The sequence below is a fragment of the Adiantum capillus-veneris genome, chromosome 2, assembly GCF_014529385.1.
Source record: "Adiantum capillus-veneris isolate H3 chromosome 2, ASM1452938v2, whole genome shotgun sequence".
NCBI lineage: Eukaryota > Viridiplantae > Streptophyta > Polypodiopsida > Polypodiales > Pteridaceae > Adiantum > Adiantum capillus-veneris.
This window is the reverse complement of record NC_140932.1, coordinates 29,918,083-29,941,904: the sequence shown is the minus strand read 5'-3', so window position 1 is coordinate 29,941,904 and position 23,822 is coordinate 29,918,083. Positions and strand designations below refer to the sequence as shown.

General features: G+C 43.4%; 1 protein-coding gene across 1 annotated transcript; it reads left to right on the top strand.

Annotated features, from left to right (window-relative positions):
* Positions 1-21,280: 21,280 nt before the first annotated feature.
* LOC147462575 (uncharacterized) lies at positions 21,281-22,740 on the top strand. The gene has a single exon (XM_086526664.1). The coding sequence runs from the start codon at positions 21,285-21,287 to the stop codon at positions 22,239-22,241; it is 957 nt and encodes a 318-aa protein (XP_086382790.1). The 5' UTR covers positions 21,281-21,284; the 3' UTR covers positions 22,242-22,740.
* The last annotated feature ends 1,082 nt before the right edge of the window (positions 22,741-23,822 follow it).

Sequence of the window (23,822 nt, the reverse complement as noted above, 5' to 3'; positions counted from 1 at the left end):
ACGGGGCAAGGCCCAACCTAGGGGGTCAGGGACCTAGGCCAAGGGCCTGGACTAGACCAGTGTGGACTGGGGATCCACTTAGGGCAAGAGCTAGGAGCTAGGCCTATATAAAGGGCGGTAGGGAGGAGGATCCTACGTCTCGGTTCCCTAGGCTTTACATTGGTATCAGAGCTACGGGGCAATGCCCAACCTAGGGGGTCAGGGACCTAGGCCAAGGGCGTGGACTAGACCAGTGTGGACTGGGGATCAGCTTAGGGCAAGATCTAGGAGATAGGCCTATATAAAGGGCGGTAGGGAGGAGGATCCTACGTCTCAGTTCCCTAGGCTTTACATTGGTATCAGAGCTCAGGGGGAGGCGAGAGCCATGGAGGAGGGGGGAAGGTCTTTCTCTCTCTCTCTTGGTCTCCCTCTCTCGCATGTTCTGTCTCTCTATCTCTTTTTTTCATGAGAGCTTCCATGGCGGGCTCAAGAAGCCGTAGGCAGGAGCCCTTAGCAGGCGAGGGTGGGACCCATCGGCATGCAGGGCCGTGGGAGTGGCTGCCTGCACACAAGGAGGCCCAGTGGCAGACCCGCATAGAATCGCTTCTGAGTGGCGACGTTGGGCTCGCAGAAGAGAGAAGAACACCCTTCGCTTCTATCTCATCAGCCCCCGACGCCCGTAGCTCTCCCCTCGTCTATTTGCGACGTTGCGCAATTGGCCGCCATTTTCTTTTTTTTTCACACACAAGCGCCCATAGGCCTTTGGCCTTAGGGCACATATTGTTTTTAAAACTTGGGGCAAGTGCCCACGGGCAATTCACTGCACTTCGACCCCAACCTCCGATACGAAATCGAAGTACGCAAGGGGAGACGTGCAGCCAGCATGCATGAAAGAGAGTTGCAAGGGTTTCCTAAATTGGCATGTAAATAAATTCAAAAAAAAAAAGGGACATGCTTTGGCATGGACAATCTTTCAAGGAAAGATGGCTGCATGACGGCATCGCAGAGATCGATTTTTCTCACAAATTCGATCTTTTTCAACCGCGACAAAGACCAAAGACCAGACTGGATTATAAGGTATGAGCTTCCATATTCTTTTGGTTTTCATAGTTCTATGTATACTATTGCATTGCAAGAACAATTCATTAAGTAACATGTTAACCTTGACCATGGTACACTGCGAGATTACCTACGAGATGGGTATGGCCATGATCAATGCAATACGTCCAATTTATAGCTGGGCATGATCGTGATTTGGACTAAGGAGCAAGGCTCCAATAGAGATAACCCATGCAAGGGATTTTTGGCACTCTACCAAGGCAAGGTTGTCTTGTCGTACATACAACTCAGACATGGCCGGTGCCTTATAAGGCAACGGTGATTGGCAAGCCCGATCATTGATCAATTCTCAAAAGCAGACAATCTGAAATACTAAAGTTGAATCCACTGTTGGCATTGTCTATGGAACCAAACATCAGTATCGAGAAAATCTTTTCTCGGTTTTTTTCTTGCTGGAAACTCATTTGATTCTTACGGCGACAAGCTTCGTCAATAAGTGTACTTAATAAGGTACGCAATTGATTTTTTGGTTATGCAGCATCTGTTTGATAGCTACGATATGCAATAGACGTGCATACAACGTGCATACACTTTAGGCATGCACATCACAAGCATGGCTTGTGAAAATTATTGTAAGTACCAAAATGTGGGTTTGTTTAAAGATTGAAATGAAGCATGGCAAAATTGCAATCTCAAGGGGACATGCATGGCCTTTTACTGCACTTGCTTTTGAAGGAAGCAAGGCTTCAATTTACGACTCTTACATTAAGTTGTTTCTCATTTGGGGTATGCTATGAGCACATGCCCTTGGGGAAGTTCTCCCTATACTACTACAGTATATTTTTGGCCAACTTTCGCCCGCTGACCAGAGAGGGTTATGATCTACATTGGAGCGGGCTTTTCTTCCGACATCTCCAGGCACCTAGTTAAAGCTGGATGACCAGGGCTTATCCCTTGTGCCAAGGTACTGCCCAATGACTTGGAATCACGAGCAGTGGCACACAAGTTTAAAAAACTGGCAACATAGGGAATATCACTCATAGAATCCCTGCCAGCTTCGACTGTGCAAGGCCCAAATAGTTATGGCTCTCACGTTTGAGGCCATCACTCTCCACAAGGGCTTACAATTCCGCATGCAAGGCATGCTAGTGAGGTGGATCTAATTCTACCGTTTCATGTATTACGCTTTCGCTATCACACTCGCACCTCTGTCAAAATAGGCTACGGATGGATTATTACTATGATTGTTGGTTGCTATCGACACACAACAACACTACAAAGAACATAATATTTTGACTTATTTCGCAAGAAGATTGTTGCATGCTTATAGGGTAAGCTGCAATTCCGGCATAAGATGCATTAGAGGACACAGATTGGGCACAACATATACAAGCTCGTCACTTAAGGAAAGTTCCTCAGCCCAGCATACTATTCTTCTCTCTCTTTTTCTTATTTCTATCAAGAATAACAAAAATTTCCTAAGAAGCTTTTCATACATGTTTTGTTTGGAAGTCAGCATGAGCCAAGGTGCTCTAACTCTCCGCTAGAAATGGGCCAAGATGCCATTCACATTAGTTTTCGTCGGTTTATCAATTGAACACACACAGGTTGTCTAAGAGCCAATGGCAGATCTTGGGTATGATCCAGCTATTTCCATTCCTTAGGTTATTGTTCTTAGGATCGAACATATTTGCCCAGTGGAGTACACATCAAACATCTTGACGTTAATAGACGAGCAAGAGTCTTGTCATTTTGGAGGATTTCTTGCTCTCTCTATAGCACTACGAGTGTCTATGGAATCACAGTTTTGGGGTATGACCCAGCGGGTGCTTACTAAATCACCCATACGCATTAAAGATCACAATTTCATCTTTTATACTTTCAAGGAAAGAATTCCGCAATCTACCACGCGGTAGCGGGAAAATTCAACTTTTTAAGTTGACTCTCATCATTCTGCACACGGTTAACTAGGTTGGTTACCATTATTCGCTAGTTGTGCAGCTCTACAAAGGGTCTTACCAAGGTGTTTGACTACGTAGCTTCTACCCAACGGGTTTGGATTGCTAAGGCAACACCCAGGATTTCTAGTGCAATGTTGCTTGTTTTTTCACGTGTGGACGACGTGTTCCTCTGTATTTGAATACGGGTAAGTGAACATTCAGTTCAATCTCCAGGTATGCATCTATTGATTTGGTGTTATTCCAGTTTTTTAGTATGCATTGCTTGGTTTTTTCAAGTCGTTTAAATATGCTTGAATATTTCACGGCCATGCCAAGGGCAGGTCAAAACAAGTATTTTGGGCCGTAGAGTCCAAAGTACATTATGCTGTTACGAATCCACTTGTAGGATTCTCTTTGGCACATGCTGTCACATATGATACAACATGGTCTAGGGACTCAAGGAGTTCGGTTTAGCCAGTGTGGAGCAATGAATGAGGGTCCCTCTCACTCTTGTCACGACTGTTTAGAGTTACCTCCACACACAAGTACATCTTGTACTTGAAGGATGTTCCTTTTTACACATCCTTACATGAGACATATTCCACATGTGGAGAATATATGAGTCTCTGAGCTGAACTGGCGCCATTATTTCAATTATGTGTCACGACAAAGTCCCTAGGTGCTGGTCACATCTGTTTTCTAGACCATTTTTAGCACGATGTATCAGGAACAATTTCAGTGGCCAAAAATTGTCGGATACTTAGAATGACTTGTTCAGCTACAAGTACTGCTACATTACAGATGGTTGTTTATACATATAGCAAGGCTATAAGTTGTTAATGAAAAAGTTTCATTGTCTGTACCTAGAAGTGATCAATGTTTCACCTTCTATTGTGATTCAGACGTTTCAGCAAGGCTTGCAAACGATTGCAACTGAAAGTATTTAGTTTCTTTTCAGAACTATTTACATTCCTTTTTAATGTGTGCTAGGCGCATCACATTTTCCATAAGTATTGGCAATGATCACCATGGATATACAGGTTCGGATCTGATTCTTGCTAAATGCATGCACACTAGGTGTTATGGGCCCTAGTGTTTAGCGAAGGCTGATTTGGAACGGCATGCATATTCCTCAAGTTGTTGCTTATGAAGCATTTTTGCACCCTATGTGCAATAGCTCTATGAGATTACTTTTGGGTCTACTAATCCCCAATAGAGGTCATGGCTCGGTTTGGGTGTTTGTGAATTTCTCAAGTTAACCACGAGGGTTATTCCAGACATTGTTGATTCCTCACCAATGTTACACAATATTGTGATTACCACTTACCAATCATTTGGGGCGACTGTCTGTAAACCGGGAGGGAACACACCTCAGTACTGTCAGCTATCCAAGGTGATAGGCAGATTACAAAGTGTAATCTGGTGCTGAAGGATATGCAAAGTGTGTACGTTAGCACCAAGTGATCCAATCAGTAAGCATTTATTGCTCTATTTGGAGTTTACTTACTATCTGTTAAAGCATGTTTGCAACTAGGTTTAGTTTCTTCATGTATAAGTCAGGTTCTCAACTTTGAACATTAGTTATGGTTGTTTATTGATGAAATTTGAGAATAAGTCAAGGACTTAAACTTGGCTGATGAGTTACGTCAGCAAGAAACTGAAAAAAGTTACACACTTTAGATTGAAACATGTGTTTCCTATTATGATCTAATGTGTTACCTAATGTAAATGAATGCTATCCATCTATGATGATTCATGCATTCTTGTATTCTACATGCTAGGATAAAGGTTTGTTAGTGCATGCACACTAGGTGTTATGGGCCCTAGTTTTTAACACTCTTTTGTCTAAGGCGGCATGAGACTACATCTCCAGTTATTTCAAGGATGAAACCTCTCTTTTGAATGGAAGGAGTAAATCATCAATCATTCCTGTAACTTAAGTTATGAGCATGTTATAAACAAAGGTTTATATTCGGCAACTTAAGAAAGGACAATAGACATGCTAAGAGCATAAACTTGCTACGAGCATAAAATATAGGTGGCTACACCATTCAGAGGTGCTAAGAGCATACATTTAGGATATGCTAAATAGCATATGCACATTACAACTCTTGATATGATTCTTATGGTACGGTTTTAAGATGATTTGACCAGTCTACAGTCAAGTCTATTGCTTTACAACTTTTGTGAAAACTTATTCTTCTCACTCTAGTTTCCGAGGACAAAAACTCTTCCTTAAGGGGGGAGTAATGTCAGGACAAGGGTCCTACGGGGCAAGGCCCAACCTAGGGGGTCAAGGACCTAGGCCAAGGGCCTGGACTAGACCAGTGTGGACTGGGGATCCACTTAGGGCAAGAGCTAGGAGCTAGGCCTACATAAACGGAGGTAGGGAGGAGGATCCTACGTCTCAGTTCCCTAGGCTTTACATTCAAAAAGACAAAAAAACTCAACCACTTGTAAGTGGGTTGACACTAAATTTACTAAGGCATACCTTTCTGCATCAATGTATCGTTATTTGTATCTTCATCGTCAGCTCCGTGTGCAATTATAGACCTTCTTGTCAACCTCCTAGACATACTTTGTCCATGCTTGCCACCTCTTGCAAGCTTTCCCTGTTTTATCTTGTCCTCTATGTCTCCAATTGTTACCTTTGGAACATCATCAGGTGTCTCTGAGATCCCTGGAGTTGCAATGGAAGATGTGATTAAACTAGAAGTACCTTCAAAGATACTTAATAGTTATCTAGAAGCTGGCTAATAACATAATATTAACTGGCTAACAGCTGTCATACACCACCTAAAACTCTGTAATACTTTGCTAACAACATGTAGCCATAGCATGGATGGAGAGGTACACAACTTGAAACTTAGCAAGAAACTCTCGGACCTCACCTTTTCTTTGAAGACCATCTTTTGGACTTGTGGAGCAGCCCATAGCAACACACAAGTACTACTTTTTTTGATTACTGGTAGTTGTGAATTCTTGAAGGGGCTGCAAGAAGACTTTGCTGGGGATTCTCCCCAACAATCAAAGCCGACTGTGAATCCTGCTGACTTCATTGTATCTCCACCAGATGTCTTCGTTGATTGCATTGTATCTCCACCAGATGTCTTTGCTGGTGTGAACATACATGTGGTTGTAACACAATCAGCTGCTCTTACAAAAAGATGCCAAGCAGCAATTAAAAAAGGAAGTCAACCTTTTGGAAACAAAGTCAAAATTTTCAACAAATTATTGGACATCTTTTGGTTGTTAACAGCTAGAAATACTTGCTGCATAGTGAACGAGAAAAGATTTACCACACATAGTTAACAGTTATTAGGGAGCTAATTAACAAGCATCAAGTAGCATTTGTCTGCTACAAGCTCTCTAAACCTAGCAAATGGCTATCACCCACTAGCTGGTTACAGCTATCTTCTAATAATCTATTAATTACTGGTGAAAAGCTTTCTGAGAAGTAGTTATAGCCTATCTGCTTGCAAGCTATTGAGCAGCAATTGGTTGTAAATAACTAGGCAATACTGGCCACATAGTCAATAAGAGTATATACCACAAAATCAATAGCTAATGTGGAGCTATTTAACAAGCATAAAGTATCTTTTACCAGCCAGTAGCTCTCTAAACGTAGCAGGTAGCTATCACCCACTAACTATGAAAAACAATAGCTACCCAATAGTTGGTTAATACCTACACAATAGGTAGCTATCACCCAGTAGATGTAAAAAACAATAGCTACCCAATAGCTGGTTAATACCTACACAATAGCTACCTAATAGCTGTTTAAAATAGCTAAAATCTCTCAAAACCTGGCAAATATTATTACCCACTATCTGTGGAAGACAATAGCTTCTTAATAGCTGGTGAGATAGCTACTTCCATCTAATAGCTCTCAAAACATTCCAAATAGCTATTACCCAACCCAATAGCTATGGAAGACAATAGCTACCTGATAGCTGGTTCTAAGCTGTCTGTCAAGGAGCTATTGATAGCTGGCCAGATAGCTACTAGCAGCTGATAGCTCTCAAAACCAGGCAAATAGCTTTGACCTAATAGGTATGGCAGGCAATAGCTACCTAATAGCTGGTTATAAGCACTATCAAGCAGCTATTAATAACAGCTTCATATGGCTACTTCCAGCTAATAGCTCTCCAAAATTGGCAAAAAGCTATTACCCACTAGCTGTGGAAGACAGTAGTTGTGGAAGACGGTAGATGTGATCAATAGCTACTTCTAGCTAATAGCTTCCAACCCTGCAAAATAGCTATCACCCACTAGCTGTGGAAAATAGCTATCATCCACTAGCTATGGAAGCCAATAGCTAACTCATAGCTTATTAAAAGCTCTGTCACACAGCTATTAATAATAGGTCAAATAGGTACTCCCAGCTAATAGGCCATCACCCACTAGCTATGATAGACGATAGCTACCTAATAGCTGGTCAAAAGTTGTATGAGAAGCAACTTTAGCCAAGTTTGGGTCTATAATATCTACTTGCGAGCTATTAAACACTTGTTTCTTGTTGCTAACTAGAAATAGTGGCCACATGGTGATTGAATGTGTATATCTACACACTATCAATAGCTATTGTACAGCTACAAAAGTCAATAGCTACCTCATAGCTGGTCAAAAGCTTCGGGACCAACAAATATGTAATAGCTAGTACCCAACTATTAGAGAGCTATTAAATTCTAATAGCTAGGAATACTGGCCACTAGTGAATGAGAAAGTATTTACTCACACAATTAACAACTATTGTGGAGCTATTTAACAAGATCCAGGTAGCTATTACCAGCTAGTAGCTCTCTCTAAACCTAGCAGATAGCTATCACCCACTACCTATGGAATCCATTGGCAAACTAATAGATGGTTTAAATCTGTATCTAATAGCTTTTTTAAAAGCTTGTGATAAGCAGCTATTGGTAATTGGACAGTAAGCTGTATTAGTAGCCAATAATTATCAAATAGCTAACTCATAGTTGTACCTAATACACTATTGGTTATTAATACAACCTACTACTAATTACAAGCTATTTCACAAAACTATTTGATAGCTTACCACTAATTACAAGCTATTGACAGCTACTGGTTACTAATAGAGCTTACTACTAATACTTTTGGTTACTAATACAACTTTTCCTTCCTTTGGAGCTTGAGTAACCAGAATTGGGAACATACATATTGGAGTAACTTTTTCTTATGCCACGGACGTTGTCTCTGCACCAAACATCTTCTTCACCGAAGCAGGGATCTCTATGCCACATCCCGGTGCCAAGCAGGAATCACTCAGCGTGGACAAAGTTGTGAAACAAAAATTGTGATAGGGGTGTTGGCATGGTAGCATGCAAACACCCACCAGTATTTTATCCTGAAGTTCCAACCCACAGGCTGTGCACGGCTCGTCAATAAATATAATGCCTCGACGTACATTTGGCATGATTGGAGGTGATGGAGAGAATATAGGTGCTTTTCCCTGCTGCAATTGTAAAATTGTACTACCAACAAAAGCCTCCTGATTTTTGAGTCTCGCCACGAGCACATTCTTTTGTTGCAGCCTCTCCTGTATCGGACAAAAAAATTCAGCAAAACTGTTTAAACACAAAATAAGAGGAACAACAATATCTTCTTGGTATTCGCAAATCAACCTGTATGGCTGCAACATCGTTGTTTTCAGACGTGCCACCCTTTGCGACACCAAGAACACCGAGAACTTGCAAGTTATCACTAATGACAACTTGCAACGTCATCACCCTCTCCAATGGCACATTGCCACTAGCCTCAAGCGTGGCTAATTCTTCTCGTGCTTCTTGTAACTGTTTCAAGAAAGTGTCTGTCTTTGACTGAACCTGCACTTCCACTTGTGCTTGCTGCATTTCTTTAGAGGTCTGCCCTATTTCACTCTCAAGCTGCCTAACTTTATCTTGTACATCAGACCGCGCCAACTCTACATCCCGATTATTTGACGTATCACACTCGCCTTTGATGACTGGGCTACCAATACTGACTTGCACACTATTTTCCCGGTAGTCATGTGCGTCATTGCTCTGGACATCTTGTTGGAGAGCCCTTGCTTATGTACCCCCAGTCCAGTAACTGAGTTCTCAGCCACAACAGCCCAAGCTACCCGGTATTTGGACTTGTTGAGAGACAAGTCCGCCCTCTGGCAATTTTCAAATGCAAATGCTTTGGCAAACCAGGCAACGCACTCACCATTTATAGGTAACTCCTAGTAAACCATCTAATACAGCATCATGAATTTATCATAAAGCTCTGATCGTATGGTTCGAAGCTTCACCTTTTGCCCTTTGGTTCATAGCACCGTGAACACGGAAAACCAGTCTTTCTCTGTAACATCCATAAAGTGTGGGTTCTCAACCCCGTCCAGGCTGAGGTTGTAGACTTCATGGAAGTCTTGTCTTGACATGCAAAGTTTTGTATGCTGGATTCTAGTAAATGGAGGTGGGTTCCACCTGAAATATACATATAAAACCAGTTTTATAATTAAATGACCCATCAAAATAACATTTTTAATCATCATTTCACCACAAGAAGTAACTAATAACAGATTAAATCTCCTAAGAGGAAGGATTTTTGCACCAATAACAAATCCTAATGCTAAAAGAAGACTCTCTATGTGTAGGTATATGTGTGTGTGTGTTCATATCTGTGTCCATGGATATGCATCATGGAACAATATGAAACTAAAAAAGAAACATACAATGGTCACGGTTGGGTGGTGAAGCTATCGGGACATGAAGCACCTTGTAATGGTGAGACAGGGAAAAAAGCAAGCAAAACATGTCCAATCAAAGGTGGCAAGCTTGAGACTAAGCTACCCTGTTTCAAACATGCAATACTTTCAGTTGTGCATGTGTATGTGTGTGTATGTGTGTGACATAGAAAGAGAGAGAGGGATGGCAGATATTGACCACACTGCCTCAGAGAGCGAGAGAGAACCTGAGAGACATGCTGCCCTACTGCTATTGCTTCTTGCTTGAGACGAAGAGAAGCTACATGAATGCGCTCAGTGTGCTCAACACCCACACAAGTACGAGCTTCTGGGACCTCTCTCGCATGTACAAGCTTTGGTGTTTTTTTCGAGTATTTTTTGAATCCAAAAATTTCAAAGGCGCTAACAACTAATGACATAGTTATTAAGTGGCTATTAAAAAAGAGCTTTCAACCCATAAAAGTGTACCACCCAATCATGCTTCCACCCTGGAAGGAGTTCCTTAAACCTGTAAAGAGATTCCTCTAGAAAAAAAACAATAAAGACTCACTCCCTTGGCAATGGGCAAGTTGGGAGTCCATAGCGAGGCCGGTGGGGCAAGGTGACCTTGGAAATCTAAACCCTAGTACTCACGTGGAGGCCCAGTGTGCCAAGTTTGCAGCTGCAATCACGAAGCAAGAGTGAGCCTGGGCTGTGATGACTAAGGCCATGATGGACAACGCCAAACTTTACTCGCAAGGTGGCCAATGGAAAGGGCTAGATCATTACATAACAAGTTATGGGGGCTTAATGTGAAGCTTGGGGGCTTAACTGGCAAGTTGCCCGAAAGTGCAACAAAGCAGCAGAGACCTTGAAATGGGGAGAGGTAACTAGATACTTCCACAACTCGATGTCTTACTGGTCCCCTTGGCTGTCTAAGGAGGGAAGAGTCTTGTTGAGCCCTGCCTAGAGGGAGGTAGCCAGAAAGATGAACAACAAAGGACTCCATCGCGATTGTGCCAGTTTTAAGACTTTAGTAGTAGCACGTGGAAAGGATCGGACCAACTAGCCTCCAAGTTCATGATCAATGGGACAGAGAGATTGATGGTAAATAGAGTTTTAGAACGGTTGAACTATTGTTGCCTGTCGTCGTGTGAATCTAGATTTGATTGGAAAGCTTGGTGGTGGGCTATTGATTATAAACATTTCCATAAGCCACACACCAGAGAGGTGTACAACACCCTCATGGCTCCGTGGGATTGGTTCTCCCCCCCTGAAGAAACAATGGGGCAAGCAATGGCCAGAGGCAAGATGGTTGACAATTGTTGAGAACATATGGTGCCCAAGACGAGGCCCAAGATGGCCGCTTAGGATGAAGATCTTTATTTGGAAAGTGCTATGGGGGGCCTTGCTGAGTAGGGTGAAGATTTATTGGGCTGGATAGATGCCCACAATGCAAATCTGCAAGTGAGAACCTCCCCCACCTGTTCAAGCACTGTCCGGGGATATGTGGCCTGGCAGGGAAGATTTGCAAGTGTATTTAAAAGACATGGAAGATTGGGTTCTACAAGAACGATCTTTATCTGGGGTGGAAGGATATTATGAGCCAACCAGTTCTTATAAGTACACAAATTGTCAGGTTCTATTATTTCTATTACTTTAAACACGTCTAGAAGGCCAGGAATGGTTGACTTTTTGTCGAGAACCGCATTGAAACAGCAAGGTTTATGGAGATTATTCAAGAAAGCAAGGTAGCGATTATTGTCATTAGAGAAAAGGAGAAACTTTGATTATTGTCATTGGGAAAAGGAGAAACTTTGAAGTCTGGGGCAAGGTGGTGACTGCAACATTTTTGGATATGCATAGGTAAGGATCTGTCGCTAGGCCAGACCAGTCCTGCACCATTGCCATGGGGTGGCCCCCCTTTTAGCCGATGTACGAGTGTTTACAAGAAGACATCATGGCTCGTCATGATCATGAATTGTCTTTGTAATTCTCTTGGGTTGCTAATATAATATACTCATGTCCGTGAGTTTTGCAAAAAAAAAAGGATAGAGTTAGAGCCCGAGTTAGAGTAAAAAAAGCCTTAGAAAATGCCATTGGGGCATTTCCTTAGGGATTCAGGGCCTAATCTTGCACATCTTACCTCCAACCTACGTCACGCATTTGTGTATGTGTGTGCGCGTGCAAGAGAGAGAGAGAGAAGCCTGTTGCAATGTTGTTGCCCATGCATTTGACGAAGGAGAGAGAGAGAGAGAGAGAGAGAGAGAGAGAGAGAGAGAGAGAGAGAGAGAGAGAGAGAGAGAGAGAGAGAGAGAGAGAGAGAGAGAGAGAGAGAGAGAGAGAGAGATAGTTCTATTATCATCCTTGGAGGTCAAATATGACCTGTGGGACCAAATAAACATGTCACATGGTGCGAGTGGAGGTCATAAGTGACTCTTGATGCTCAAAAATGTCTGAAATGAGCGTCACAATAGAGAGTCCACATCGTGGTTGGGAGAGGAAGGTATGTAGGGAGAGCTCATGGCTGAATATATGGGGAAAGAGGACCTAATGTGGTCAAAAGCTGAGCAGTCAAGTAGTGTGTGGTACTCACTCTCTCGCACTTGAAGAGGGCATAATGTGCAAAGTCAATGAGACTCCTCCCCAGTGCCCCCACGTCCTGTCTCGCAGCATAGAGAATGGGAGCTAAGCCAAATGGAGGCAATGGTGCGGATCGCACTCAACGGGATGGGCTCAAGGATGTAGGGATGAGTTCGGTTACCTCATTCAGAGAAGAAGAGAGATTTGTAATTTGGGGCAATGTGTGTGGTGTAATGGCTGAAGCGAGAACCTCCGGATTTCTCCCAAACCGTGATACATTGGCGTTGCAAGAAGGCCTCATTAACTTGGGATTCGATCGACGCAGCCTTGACCAATTGACATGCATCCCATCTTCCAAACCATTTCTTGATGTCAAGCATCCACCCCGAACTTAGTATTTTTCTCTTGCATGTTTTTTGGACCTTTTGACTTGCTTCATATGCGATTTTAGGAAGTCGATACAAAGGGCTACGTTGTGTCTTAAGCATGTACTCCACAACCCTTTGCATGCCCAAGACCTCAATGGGAAGTGATCCGGACTCAAGAAGTAAGAGCATGTAGGGTGTTTGTGTCTTGACTTGGAGAAAGTGGGTGAGAAAACGCTTTTGGACATTCTCAAACTCTTTCCAAGTAGATTTCTCGATGCTACCACCCCACACCTCCACTCCATAAAGAAGCACTGGTGTCACCAATGTGTCAAAGAGGTACTTTTTGAGAGCCACAGAGAGAGAAGCCTACCGTAGTGCTACTGCCAGTGCGTTAGAGAGGGATAGAAATCACACTCTCCTTCACATGTACCCTTGACTCCTTCGCCAATATGAGAGAGAGACGACAAGAGAGAGAGAGAGAGAGAGAGAGAGAGAGAGAGAGAGAGAGAGAGAGAGAGAGAGAGAGAGAGAGAGAGAGAGAGAGAGAGAGTCGGAGTCTAAGATAGGAAAGACAAGGGCGGTGGGCGAAGAGCTTGCAACGTAGAAAGAGATAGAGAGGGAGGGAGGGACGAAGAGGTCCTTTGATGACTTGCCTGCCCTTGGCAGCAGCTTCCAACCATTTACAAGGGAGCAAGAGCTGAAGCAGCTCTGTCCACACGCCGTACGACTCTGAGAGAGAGAGAGAGAGAGAGAGAGAGAGAGAGAGAGAGAGAGAGAGAGAGAGAGAGAGAGAGAGAGAGAGAGAGAGAGAGAGAGAGAGAGAGAGAGAGAGAGAGAGAGAGAGAGAGAGAGAGAGAGAGAGAGAGAGAGAGAGAGAGAGAATTATCATCCACATAGGTCATATATGATCCATGGGATCAAAACAAAACAGTACAACGGTTCCCTCTAAGTGAGGATGATCAATACATGTCATCTATGGACTAAGGGTCCATCAAGAGGGTAGAATAAAGGAAAGAACAAAACCTAGTAAGGGGGGTCACCTAAGGGGAGAGCCAGTTCGGGGGTTCAAAAATCCTAGATGATGGATTTGCCACCTTGGTACTGCCCATTTTCCTTGCTTGCATACTTCGTGCATCTTCTTGAGCTCGCTTGCTTTACTCTTGAGTTGATTTGTGGTCAATTCCTCACAACGATCCAAAACTTTTTTCCTTGAGAAGTTGAGATTGGCATAACAGCTTCATCCATTCATATTTGTCCTTGAAAGTGAGTATGCAATGCTTAGGTGGTACATGCCCATGTATGTAGTTAATCCAAGAGACATTTTGAGGCTTAATGTAGGCAAATTGCAGAATGTCATTGAGCTTAGGGATTGCGTCCTCGAGGGTGTCCTCGTCTCGCTGGTGCACCATGGTGGGCCGGACCCCCCCAATCCTGAACTTGGGGCCAAGAGATTCTTGTAGATGACATTCTTGTACAATCCCTTGTATCGTGGTGTCAATCTTCTTGTGTGTTGCTTCATGGGATTCATTCTGAGCCGCCATGATAGTCTCGGTGAGGGAGGCTTCAACTTCGTGCACTTTTGCAAGAAGAGCTTGGCTCTCTACTTCCTTAGCGTCTTCAAGCTTGCGTAAATGTTGTTTGAGTCTCTCATTCTCCTCAATGACTTCTAGGATCTCAGTCTCGAGGGCTCAATGCCACAGGTAGGGCTAGTGACACCTTCTTAAAGGATGTCCCTATGAAACACATAGTGATATTTGAGAATGCCAAGCTAACTTGAAACTGTGTTTTAACTCTCTATGAGAGTGGTGAGATCAAAGGCTTAAAGTTAAAGGGTTAACAATAAAATGGAAGTTTTTTTTCTTTTTTGTAAAACTCACAATTGTGAGTACATTATGTTGAACAGCCCAAAAAAATTACAAGTTCTAGTCATGCTCTTGTTGAGCCATGGCTATACTTACATCAGGGCAGTCCCCCCCAACCCGCCACCTCTTCCTTGTTACAAAGGGTTCATAAAGTTGCCCTTTTGAGATCTCTTATTTACCGATGCCCAAGATTTTCCCCCGTCCTAGGCCTTTCATCTGCTGACAACAAGGCAGAAGTTGTCCTGGACCAATCCTCCGAGTGTTGCTTGCACACGAGCGTCCATATGAGCACTTTTCTTTCTTGAGTAATTTCTGCAAAGCTTGCCACCTCAGAACCTCCTTCAAACACACGGCAGTTTCTTGTCTGCCATATATTGTGTAAGAAGAAATATCTGACGATTTGAGTGCTGACGAGGAGGGCAGGATTTCCTAAATTCTTGCCTCCAAGGAGTAGGTCAGTCTTGAAGAAACTAATTTTCCATGTTCTTTGGACCCACTTGCATATTTTCCCTGCAAGGCCTTTAATAGTTGGGCAGTCCATGAATAGGTGGGCCAGATCTTTTGTCGCCATCCTGCATCCAAAGCATCGATCTGACCCAATTCCTCTCTCCTGAATCTTCACCCCCGTCGGTAGAGCACCCCAAATTACCTTCCATAGAAAGACCTTCATGTGTTGTGGAACCTTTGGCTTCCATATGTACTACAATATTTGCTCCCACCTTTCCTCAGGCCATTGCTTTTACATAGCTTGTTAAGGGGGCTAGACCAATTCTTCTTATGCATCATTGTCTGATAAATGCTTTTAGGATGGGGTTTCCCTAAGAGATTGCTTCCGGGCCATTTCCAGGCATTCCAGTCCAACCCCGAATCACAGATCGGCATCACTAAATTGTCAAGCTCCTTCATCACTTTGTGGACAAGCAAGACCTCCAAGCTATTGAGTTGGTACTGGGTAATTAGAAGGTCAATGGTTTTCCAACTCTTGTTGCCATTGTCCCAGAAGTGCCCAAGTCGCTTCATACCCTTATTATTCAGTTTCCTGGCTGTCTCAATCCAATAGGGAGTTTGTGGCAGATCTACAAATTTGGACAGCCAGGGGGACCAATGCAACATGGAGTTCTTGAAGTATCTGACTTCTTCCCCCCACTTTAAGATTCCTGCTGCTCTCTTGCATTTTCTTACCAATTCTCCTGAGCTACCTCCCAGTCTTAAGGTAGACCACTCCAGAGCTAACAATTTGTCATGAACCTCCACCCCTCTCCACTTTCCACCATCCGAAGGCTATATTAGTTGTTTCTATCATATCTCTGACCATGACAGCCCAAACTTGATCCTGTTTAGACAAGGAAACAACAAACTTGGTGCAACAAGCTTCTGCATGGGCCACAGGGTTGAGAATTCCAAGGCCTCCTTGATTCACCGATCAAGCAACTGACTCCCACCGGGCCCATTGCCATGGCCTGGAGGATTTTGTGTTGTTTTTCCATAAAAACCTTTTAACTGGTTTTAAGAACTCTTTCCAGTGACACTTAGCTATCTTGAGAAGCGGGCTAGTGAAGGCAATGTAAGGAATCATAAAAGTGTTCATCACTTTTATCCGACTTGGGAATGGGAGAAGAGCATACTCCCACCTACTCACTTTTGTTTTTATTTTCTCAATCACCCACTCAAATCTTTGCATGTGGGTCACGTCCACCCCCAAGGGGGCTCCCAGATGTCTGAATATATTCCCTTTTGTGACAATCTCCCCCGACCAGACAGAGGGGTCAAATGAGTCATTTTCCGATAGGGAGATCAACCTTGACTTCTCTATAGTACAATGGGACCCCGAAGCTTTTGAAAATATTTGAACAATCTCTAGAGCTTTTATGATGACCTAAGGGCACGCCTTCAAGAAGAGGAGAGAATCGTCTGCAAGGAGTTTTGCTAGGAGCTGGCTATTTTCTGGCAAAGCGAGGCCATGCAACTCCCCTTGTTCCGCACTAGCTTTGAGCGTTGTGATTAAAGGATGTGATCCTATGGCGAAGAGTAGGGGGGCCAGAGGGCATCCCTGCTTAATACACCTTTTGACTTCAAAAGAGCCCACAATTCTATTGTTGAATAGAAGCTTTGGCTGGCTTCCAGCCCCCAGTATCAGTACCAACCGACAAAGGCGAGGCCCAAATCCTAGAGCTTCCATGACGGCTTCGATATATGTCCATGTTATTCTGTCATAAGCAAGATGTTATCGTAAATGGACCTTCCTTTGATGAACCCATGTTGATGGGGAGAGATGACCTTGGTTAGTAAGGGGGCTAGTCTGAGGGCTATTGCTTTAGCTATAATTTTGTAGGCCACTGACAACATCGTTATAGGGCGTGAATGTTTCAGTTCAGAACAACAGATCTGTTTTGGGATTGGTTTGATAAGCCCTCTCTTTACACTTACCTCCAACGACCCTTCGACCATGGCTTTATTGTCCAATCTTGTGATTGGGGCCTTGAGATCATCCCAAAATTCTCTAAAGAATTCCACCGTCATCCCATCCCAACCAGGGGACTTTTCCTTGCCAAGGGCTTGCAATGCTAGTGAACATTCATCTTCGGATATGCCCATTCCAAGTAATTAGCTTCTGAGTGGGGAATTTCTTTCTTGACACTCTGCAGTAAAGTCCCTCTGGCGTCTTCCACTTCTTGGGACTGGATCTCTGGCCGTCCAATGATTTGACTAAGATAGCTCAAAATCATACTAGCAATCTCATCCTGGTTATGAACAGCTGTCCCTTTCTCATCATAGAGTGAGCGGACATGGACCCAGCTCTTCTTGGTTTTTAAAGCCCTAAAAAAACGAGTTTGATTGGAGGCTTCAAGTTGAAGGACAGTCTCCATCGAGAGAAGCCTTGCCTTTCTGATGTCTTCTAATTGCTCATTAGCAAGGTTAGATTTGGCTTCGAGCCATCGTTTGTGCTCCTCATCAGTAGCATGCCCGTTGGCTTTTATGGAGGTAAGCACATGGACCTCCGCTGTAAGATGCAAGAGGTGTATCTCCCTATCTTTCTTGAACCGGGGGCCTGAGGTTTTGATTGATTTCTGGATGCTCCGAGCAAAGAGGTCCCACGCACTGTGTTTGTTGAGGTCGACATCTTTTTTAACTTACCCAGTTCTTTTTTGGTTAGATTCCTGAAGAGAGGGTCTTTGAATAGGTGTGCCCATGTTACTAGTAGTTTTTTCCCACCTCTTGGGGTCTCCTCCTCCCCTTTATTCTTCTTAAAATGTATGTGCAGAGGAATGTGATCCGAAAGACTTTTTGTTGGGACTACCTTCATCTCCATTGACGACGATATCCAGTCAGCTTGGTGTGAGCAATAGCATCTGTCCAGCCTTGAGGCAGTGCGGGCATACTGGAGGCTTGTGTAGGTGAAACCAGGCGTGATGTTCCATGGGCCAACTTTCCATAAGTCGAACATCGCCCACTTTTCGCACAAACTTTGCCATTTGGACCTTTCCGATCCAGCCAACATACTGGAGGATCCTGTTCTATCACTGCTCTTTTCTACCATATTGAAGTCGCCAACCAACATCCACTCACCTTCAATAGGAGTATCTCTAAGATGCATCCACAGTTTAGCTCTTTCTTTTGCATTGCAAGGGCCGTACACATTCACAATTGTGAATGGATGCCCTTCCCATCTAATTCTAATCCCCAAGATTCTGTCGGATGGGTGGTTAAGAACCACCTTCGGCTCCAATTCTCTATCCGCAATGCTGAGGACGCCACTACTTCCTTCTCCATAAAATACCAATTTCTTTCCTAGCACCTTTTTTCTCTTGCTATGGGCATCTAGGTGGTGTTCTTGGATGGCCCAGGAGTTAACTGTCTTCTCCTTTTTTACTTCCTCCCAGAAAAGGGTACTCTTCTTTTGGGTTTTCAACCCCTTTACGTTCCATGATTGGATAGTGAGAGATTTCATTATTAATGAGGGGTTCATTGGGATAGAGGAACAAATTCTTCAACATCCGAATCATCCCCCCCCCCCCCCCCCTCTCCTTGGTCTCACAGGAGAATCCGGGGGTTCCAAGTCAAGGGATTTCTTTTCTTGCAGTGCTGCAAATGGATTGTGCAGTGGGACAGTGAACCCCCCTCCTTTCGAAGGGGTGGAGGATGAATTAGATCCTTTCACCTCAAGTGTTCTCACAACTTGAAGCACTTTGGAGTCTCTTGCCACTGCCTTCACTCTACTGGCTCTTTTCAGACCAGGGACTTGGACAGCCGTCACCGTTGTCACTGTCATAAATTTGGGGGTAGCAACGGGAATACTGATCCTATTGTTATTGCCTGCACCTTCAGAAGTTCGTTGTATGGGAATCAGTTTCTTCCACAATCTTGTCCTCCATCTTGATATCCATTTTGTCACTGACCATACCTCCTTTAACCTTCTCTGCATTTGCCCCTTCGTTACTGCCTCCTTGCTTCTCCAGCCCTTCCACCGGGGAATCCATTTTACTGGGGGCTTGTGCTGCCGAAGCTGCAGTATCATTAGCCTTCAAGGGACAGTCCTTGGCGAAGTGTCCAAAGTTGTTACATTCAAAGCATGCCCCAAAGTATGTTCCAAAGTTTAGCGGAATAGTAACTAGCCCTGCTCCGACATTGATAACCATGCTCTTAGGTGGTGTTTTAGACACATCCCAGCCTATACAAACCCTGTTTGAGGTTCTACCAAACCCTCTCTTGCTAGGTATAAATAAGGGAGTGCCCAATTGGCTCGCAAGCATCCTGAGATTTTCCCAAATCCAGCTAGGTAGACCCACAAGCTCAACCCAGACCGGATGGAACCCTTGTAGAGATTCTGCTGAGTCGAACACTGGCTCCCAAGGCACCACACAAACCGTAGTCCTATTAAAGACTAGGGGCCCTTTGTCAAGGATATTTTCCACGTCGGTGGCCTCTTTGAATCTCACTGAACAGAATCCTTTAGCTAGGTAAAAAGTACTTTCAACTGCTCCTCCATGGCCAAGAATTTGAGGGCCTTGAAGCCATTGAATCATCTCAAACCTGTGGGGTATTCTTCCACTGAAACCAAATGCAAGTGTTAGCTCGGCTTGCCTGGCTAACGATTTTTTGATAATTGCTGGTGGTATCGCTACAGTAATAGCCTCCGCAACATCCACCTGCTGGGGCAAAGACTTTTTTAAAGCAGAAAAGACCCGATCTGCCAACCCGTCTTTCACCAGCCCACTGCAATCTGCTTGGGTACTAGTTCTTTTGTTGTTGTTAGGGCCGGATCCAATCATTTTGTCGACTTTCTTAAGCTCTTGTTGAAGTCTAGCTCTTGTATTTTGCAGTTTTTCAAACTCTCCTCCTTCACTCGACAACCCTTCTGCTGAGCCTTTTCCACAATCCTTACAGTTAGGCCCCTTGAGTATGCTAGCAAACGAGATGCCTGGCCTGCGAACTGCAGATGCAGTTGACGCCTTATTTAAGTTCGTACAGATGGGACCCTGAGTAGCCCCGTCTTTGAGGGTTTTAACCTCGAATTTGAATCCTTGAGTTGAGCCCATTTTCTCTCTTGGTTCTTCAGATGGCACTTTTCCAATCGGTACAAATTTTTCCACTTTCATGGTCGAAGCCTTCGGCGAATTGGGGCTCGACATTTCCGCATCATGTAACGGTTTCAAAACTGAGCCATCGCTTTCATCCATCGGCACTGCTAACGCCATTTCAGATAGTTTGCCCGCCGCTAACAACTGTGAAAATTGTACAATATTTTCGCTTATGACTAACCCTTCGGGTTCCATTATCGAGTGGCACCCAACGCCAAAGAGCAAAAAGAGACACCTTCCAAAACGGGGATCTTAAAAAAGGATATTCCCCAAGGTAGTGGTGAAAGTAGAGGCTCAAGATGCAATTCTTAAAGTAAATAGTCGTTATGGCAGCAATGTCACAAGCGATTATTTATGTTTAGGAGTGCTCCGAATAATTATTGTGTAGGCTCAAATACACTTCCTAAAGCAAATAATCGCGATGGCTGAAAACCCCCAAGCGATTAATAGCGCTAGTGATTATTAACAGTGCTCGCAGAGCTCCAGAGCGCTAAGAAGAAGCAACGATGATGCAGTGGTAAGTACCTTACCAAGAACGCACGCCCGCCACTCCTAAAAACGGCCCAAGGTGAGGAAGGGATTTTTTAAGCTAAGCTTTGTGTATGCGGGTTTAGGGTTGGCAGAGAATGCTGGTAGGTCGACAGAGAATGCGTCATGTCAGAAAATGCACACGTTAACTTAGAGTTGAGCAGCGCAAAGGAGCTTGCGCCATTGGCGAAGAGCTTGCACATGGGCGAGGCGGAAGACTCAACGTGTCGAGCTTGGGCTTAGGGCAAAGCTTGTGCCTTGATGCCTCGATCCCATAGGGCCGTCCTCGCTCACGGGGAGATAGGCTATGTGTAGAGAGCCGGGTTCGAGGGAGAGAGTGAGCCTTCTTGTGGAGGGAGAGACAGAGAGATTTCAGAAGAGTTTCTATCTTTAAAATCTTGCTATTAAAAAACAAGCAAGTTTGACTTTTCCTTCCAATCATAGTAGTGAAAGTGAAAGTGCAGAATCCTATAAGATGCCCTATTTATTAATGTATCATGTATGCTTTCCGCTCAAAAAGTGCACGGGCTGGCCTAATAAGATAATTGGAGCTACAGCACACGTTGATTACAGCAAGATCGAACGGCCACGAACCCTTAGCTTTTCAGTCCAGCGAATACGTGAGCTTTTCATGCCAACGAGTATAAGTACCGTGAAACTTGCTATTGTACAGTGAGCATATGGAATCTGGTGGTAGGCTTATAGGTATGCAAAAGGAATCGAATTGTGATGACGCGCAGAAAGAACATGGGCAGAAGCTTTGTTTCCACGGAAGTCTTTCTGAGTTTGACATGCTCGCGTATGGATTTGAGGCAGCCGTAGAGAGTTATAGACAAGCCGTCAGTTCTGCTTTATGTGAGGGTCCATTTATTGTCGCCAAAGAAGTATCAATGCCGGCTTATGAGGAATGGGCTTTGGGTATTGAGACATGCTGGAGGGTTGGATTTCTTGCCATGGCAAACAATAAAGGGATGGTGTTACTTGATGGGGACTCAACCAAGGTTCATGAGGGTGTTGTGGAATGGATAAAGTCGCAAATACAACATCAATTTTACAAAGCTGTAGGGGACACGGGGCTGTTTTTTGGCAGTTTAGTTTATCCGTTAGGGAGTTCAAGCCACAGACTACAAGGTGGTATATGTAAACAACCCGATTGTGCGTATACGTCGAGGACAGCAAAGATGCCTCGAAAACCCAGATTGACAATTGAAGTAGCATACCAGAATGAAGATTATGGTAAGCTTGTTGACGAAGTTATGCTTTGGCACAAGGGGGGTGTTCTTTTCTCTCTTGGCATCAAAATAGATGTCAAATTCAGTGACGAAGGAGGTAACAAGAAGGTGGATCTCCGATTGTACTGGGTGCAGCAAGTCGCTGAAGATGCAATGCCAACCATAATTGATTTTAGCCCATCTGTATGCACAACAGCAAGGGAGACGGGATTTGAGGTTGGCTTTCTATGCAGTTATCTTTCGAGTGATATAAGACCAGAGATGGACTTTTATATCAAATTTGATCTACATGTTCTACAACAACATATTTTGAGTTTGCTGATGGATGAAGCCGAAGATAACAACAATGTTATACATCTAGATGGATACAAGGAGCTCAAAATGAGACAAAATGTTATTAAGTAGTAGATGTCCATGAGTTTCGATAAAATGGGGCAATGTGATTGTGGCAAGTGTAATTATGTAGATGACAACAATGGCGCCATCCATTGTGCATGGGTGTATTAATCATGTAGAGCAATGAGCATCCAAAGGGCTCTCTTACCTTGGAAGCAATAGATTTCAGATGTTGTAAGGGATGCTTATCTAACAAGTATGTCTCATGTTCATTAAAATGCGGAACGATTTTCAACCCATTCTTGTTTTGTGCTTCTAATCTAGGGTGCCCTAGCCTCGATGTCCCATAAAGTTATTTTTGGGACACTATTTTAGTGCCTTTTTTTCTCACTAAGTTTGTTAATGTAGCTTCTGGAGCTATGTTTCTGTGCAAACTGTAGCTAGGTTATGAGGTGAGAAACCAAGACAAAGTTTTATTTTTATCAGCACGCATGCCGTATCATCGGAGTGTTGATAATTTCGAGTTGCAAATTTTGGAGTTGTTTTGTCAAAAATGCTGACAAGTTTTGGTAGAGAACAAGACTTTCTGTATGGGTAAAAAACAGAGAAACGTTTATTTTAGGGTTTCAAACTCATAAACATTTTAATTTGTAAATTCAATCTCAAGTTGAAATTTTTGCCAGTGCAAGAGAGATTGAAAATTTATCAACAATTACAAATATTCAGTTTTAGATGCTCATTCCCAGTTTTCTACCCTACGTCCTCTGTACCAAATACTTAGTTTTCTGTTGTTGATGTTCACACAGAATCTGGAAGTTGTATCTGGATTCTCAAATCTTTTTTTTTTTTGGGAGAGTCTCACTTCCTTTAAGAGGGTGCTTGTAGCCATTTTGGTAGTTTTTTTGTGGAAGGATCTACAGGGAATAATGTCCTTCTTTTGAAAAAGAAAATTGTGACTAGTAGACTCTTTGAAAGAAAATACCAGGGTCTTTCATTGAGAAATAGTAGTTGGATAGGATGATGCATACATAGCAACATTCAGTACATTGCTCATAATTGCAATGGCACATTTTCTAGAATCTCGCGTCTCACATGTTGGATCTTTACAAAAGTAATCCTTAAGATGATTGTTTCATTACACATGCTTTATGATAACAAGTGGGAGTCCTGCCTTGTAATAATTAGGTGCAATATAGTTAAAAGGATTCATGGCATCTAGCGTATTGGATCTTCACAAATGTAATCCATTAGGAAATTTCGAAGGTCATTTGGAGGGCCTTCTAAGAAAATATATTTTTTGCACTCTCTCTCTAGAAAATATGGCAAATAATAGAGACGGGTCTGTCATGGTAAAAGTTCAAAAAGTGTACTTTAAGTAGATTCTTTACCCTTCTGAACATTCGTCCGTAATGATTGAGGGATAATCTTCTTTTCAGTTGCATTGAATGAACCTCGTCAACATGGAGGGAATGAGGCTAACATGGAGGGACGAAGCCGTAGCCGCCTATTCACTTTCATTAAACCTGCACCTTTGGCTAATGGCGCACTCCTCAAATGGCACAAATGTTATGCAGAAACGAGCCAAATATCGCCTTCACATTGATTTGAACAACGAGTACCAACCATTGATTAAGCGGAGTAAAGCAAACA

Excerpts from the sequence above, each read along its gene's own strand:
- LOC147462575 (XM_086526664.1), top strand. The coding sequence starts at position 21,285 with ATGGAATCTGGTGGTAGGCTTATAGGTATGCAAAAGGAATCGAATTGT.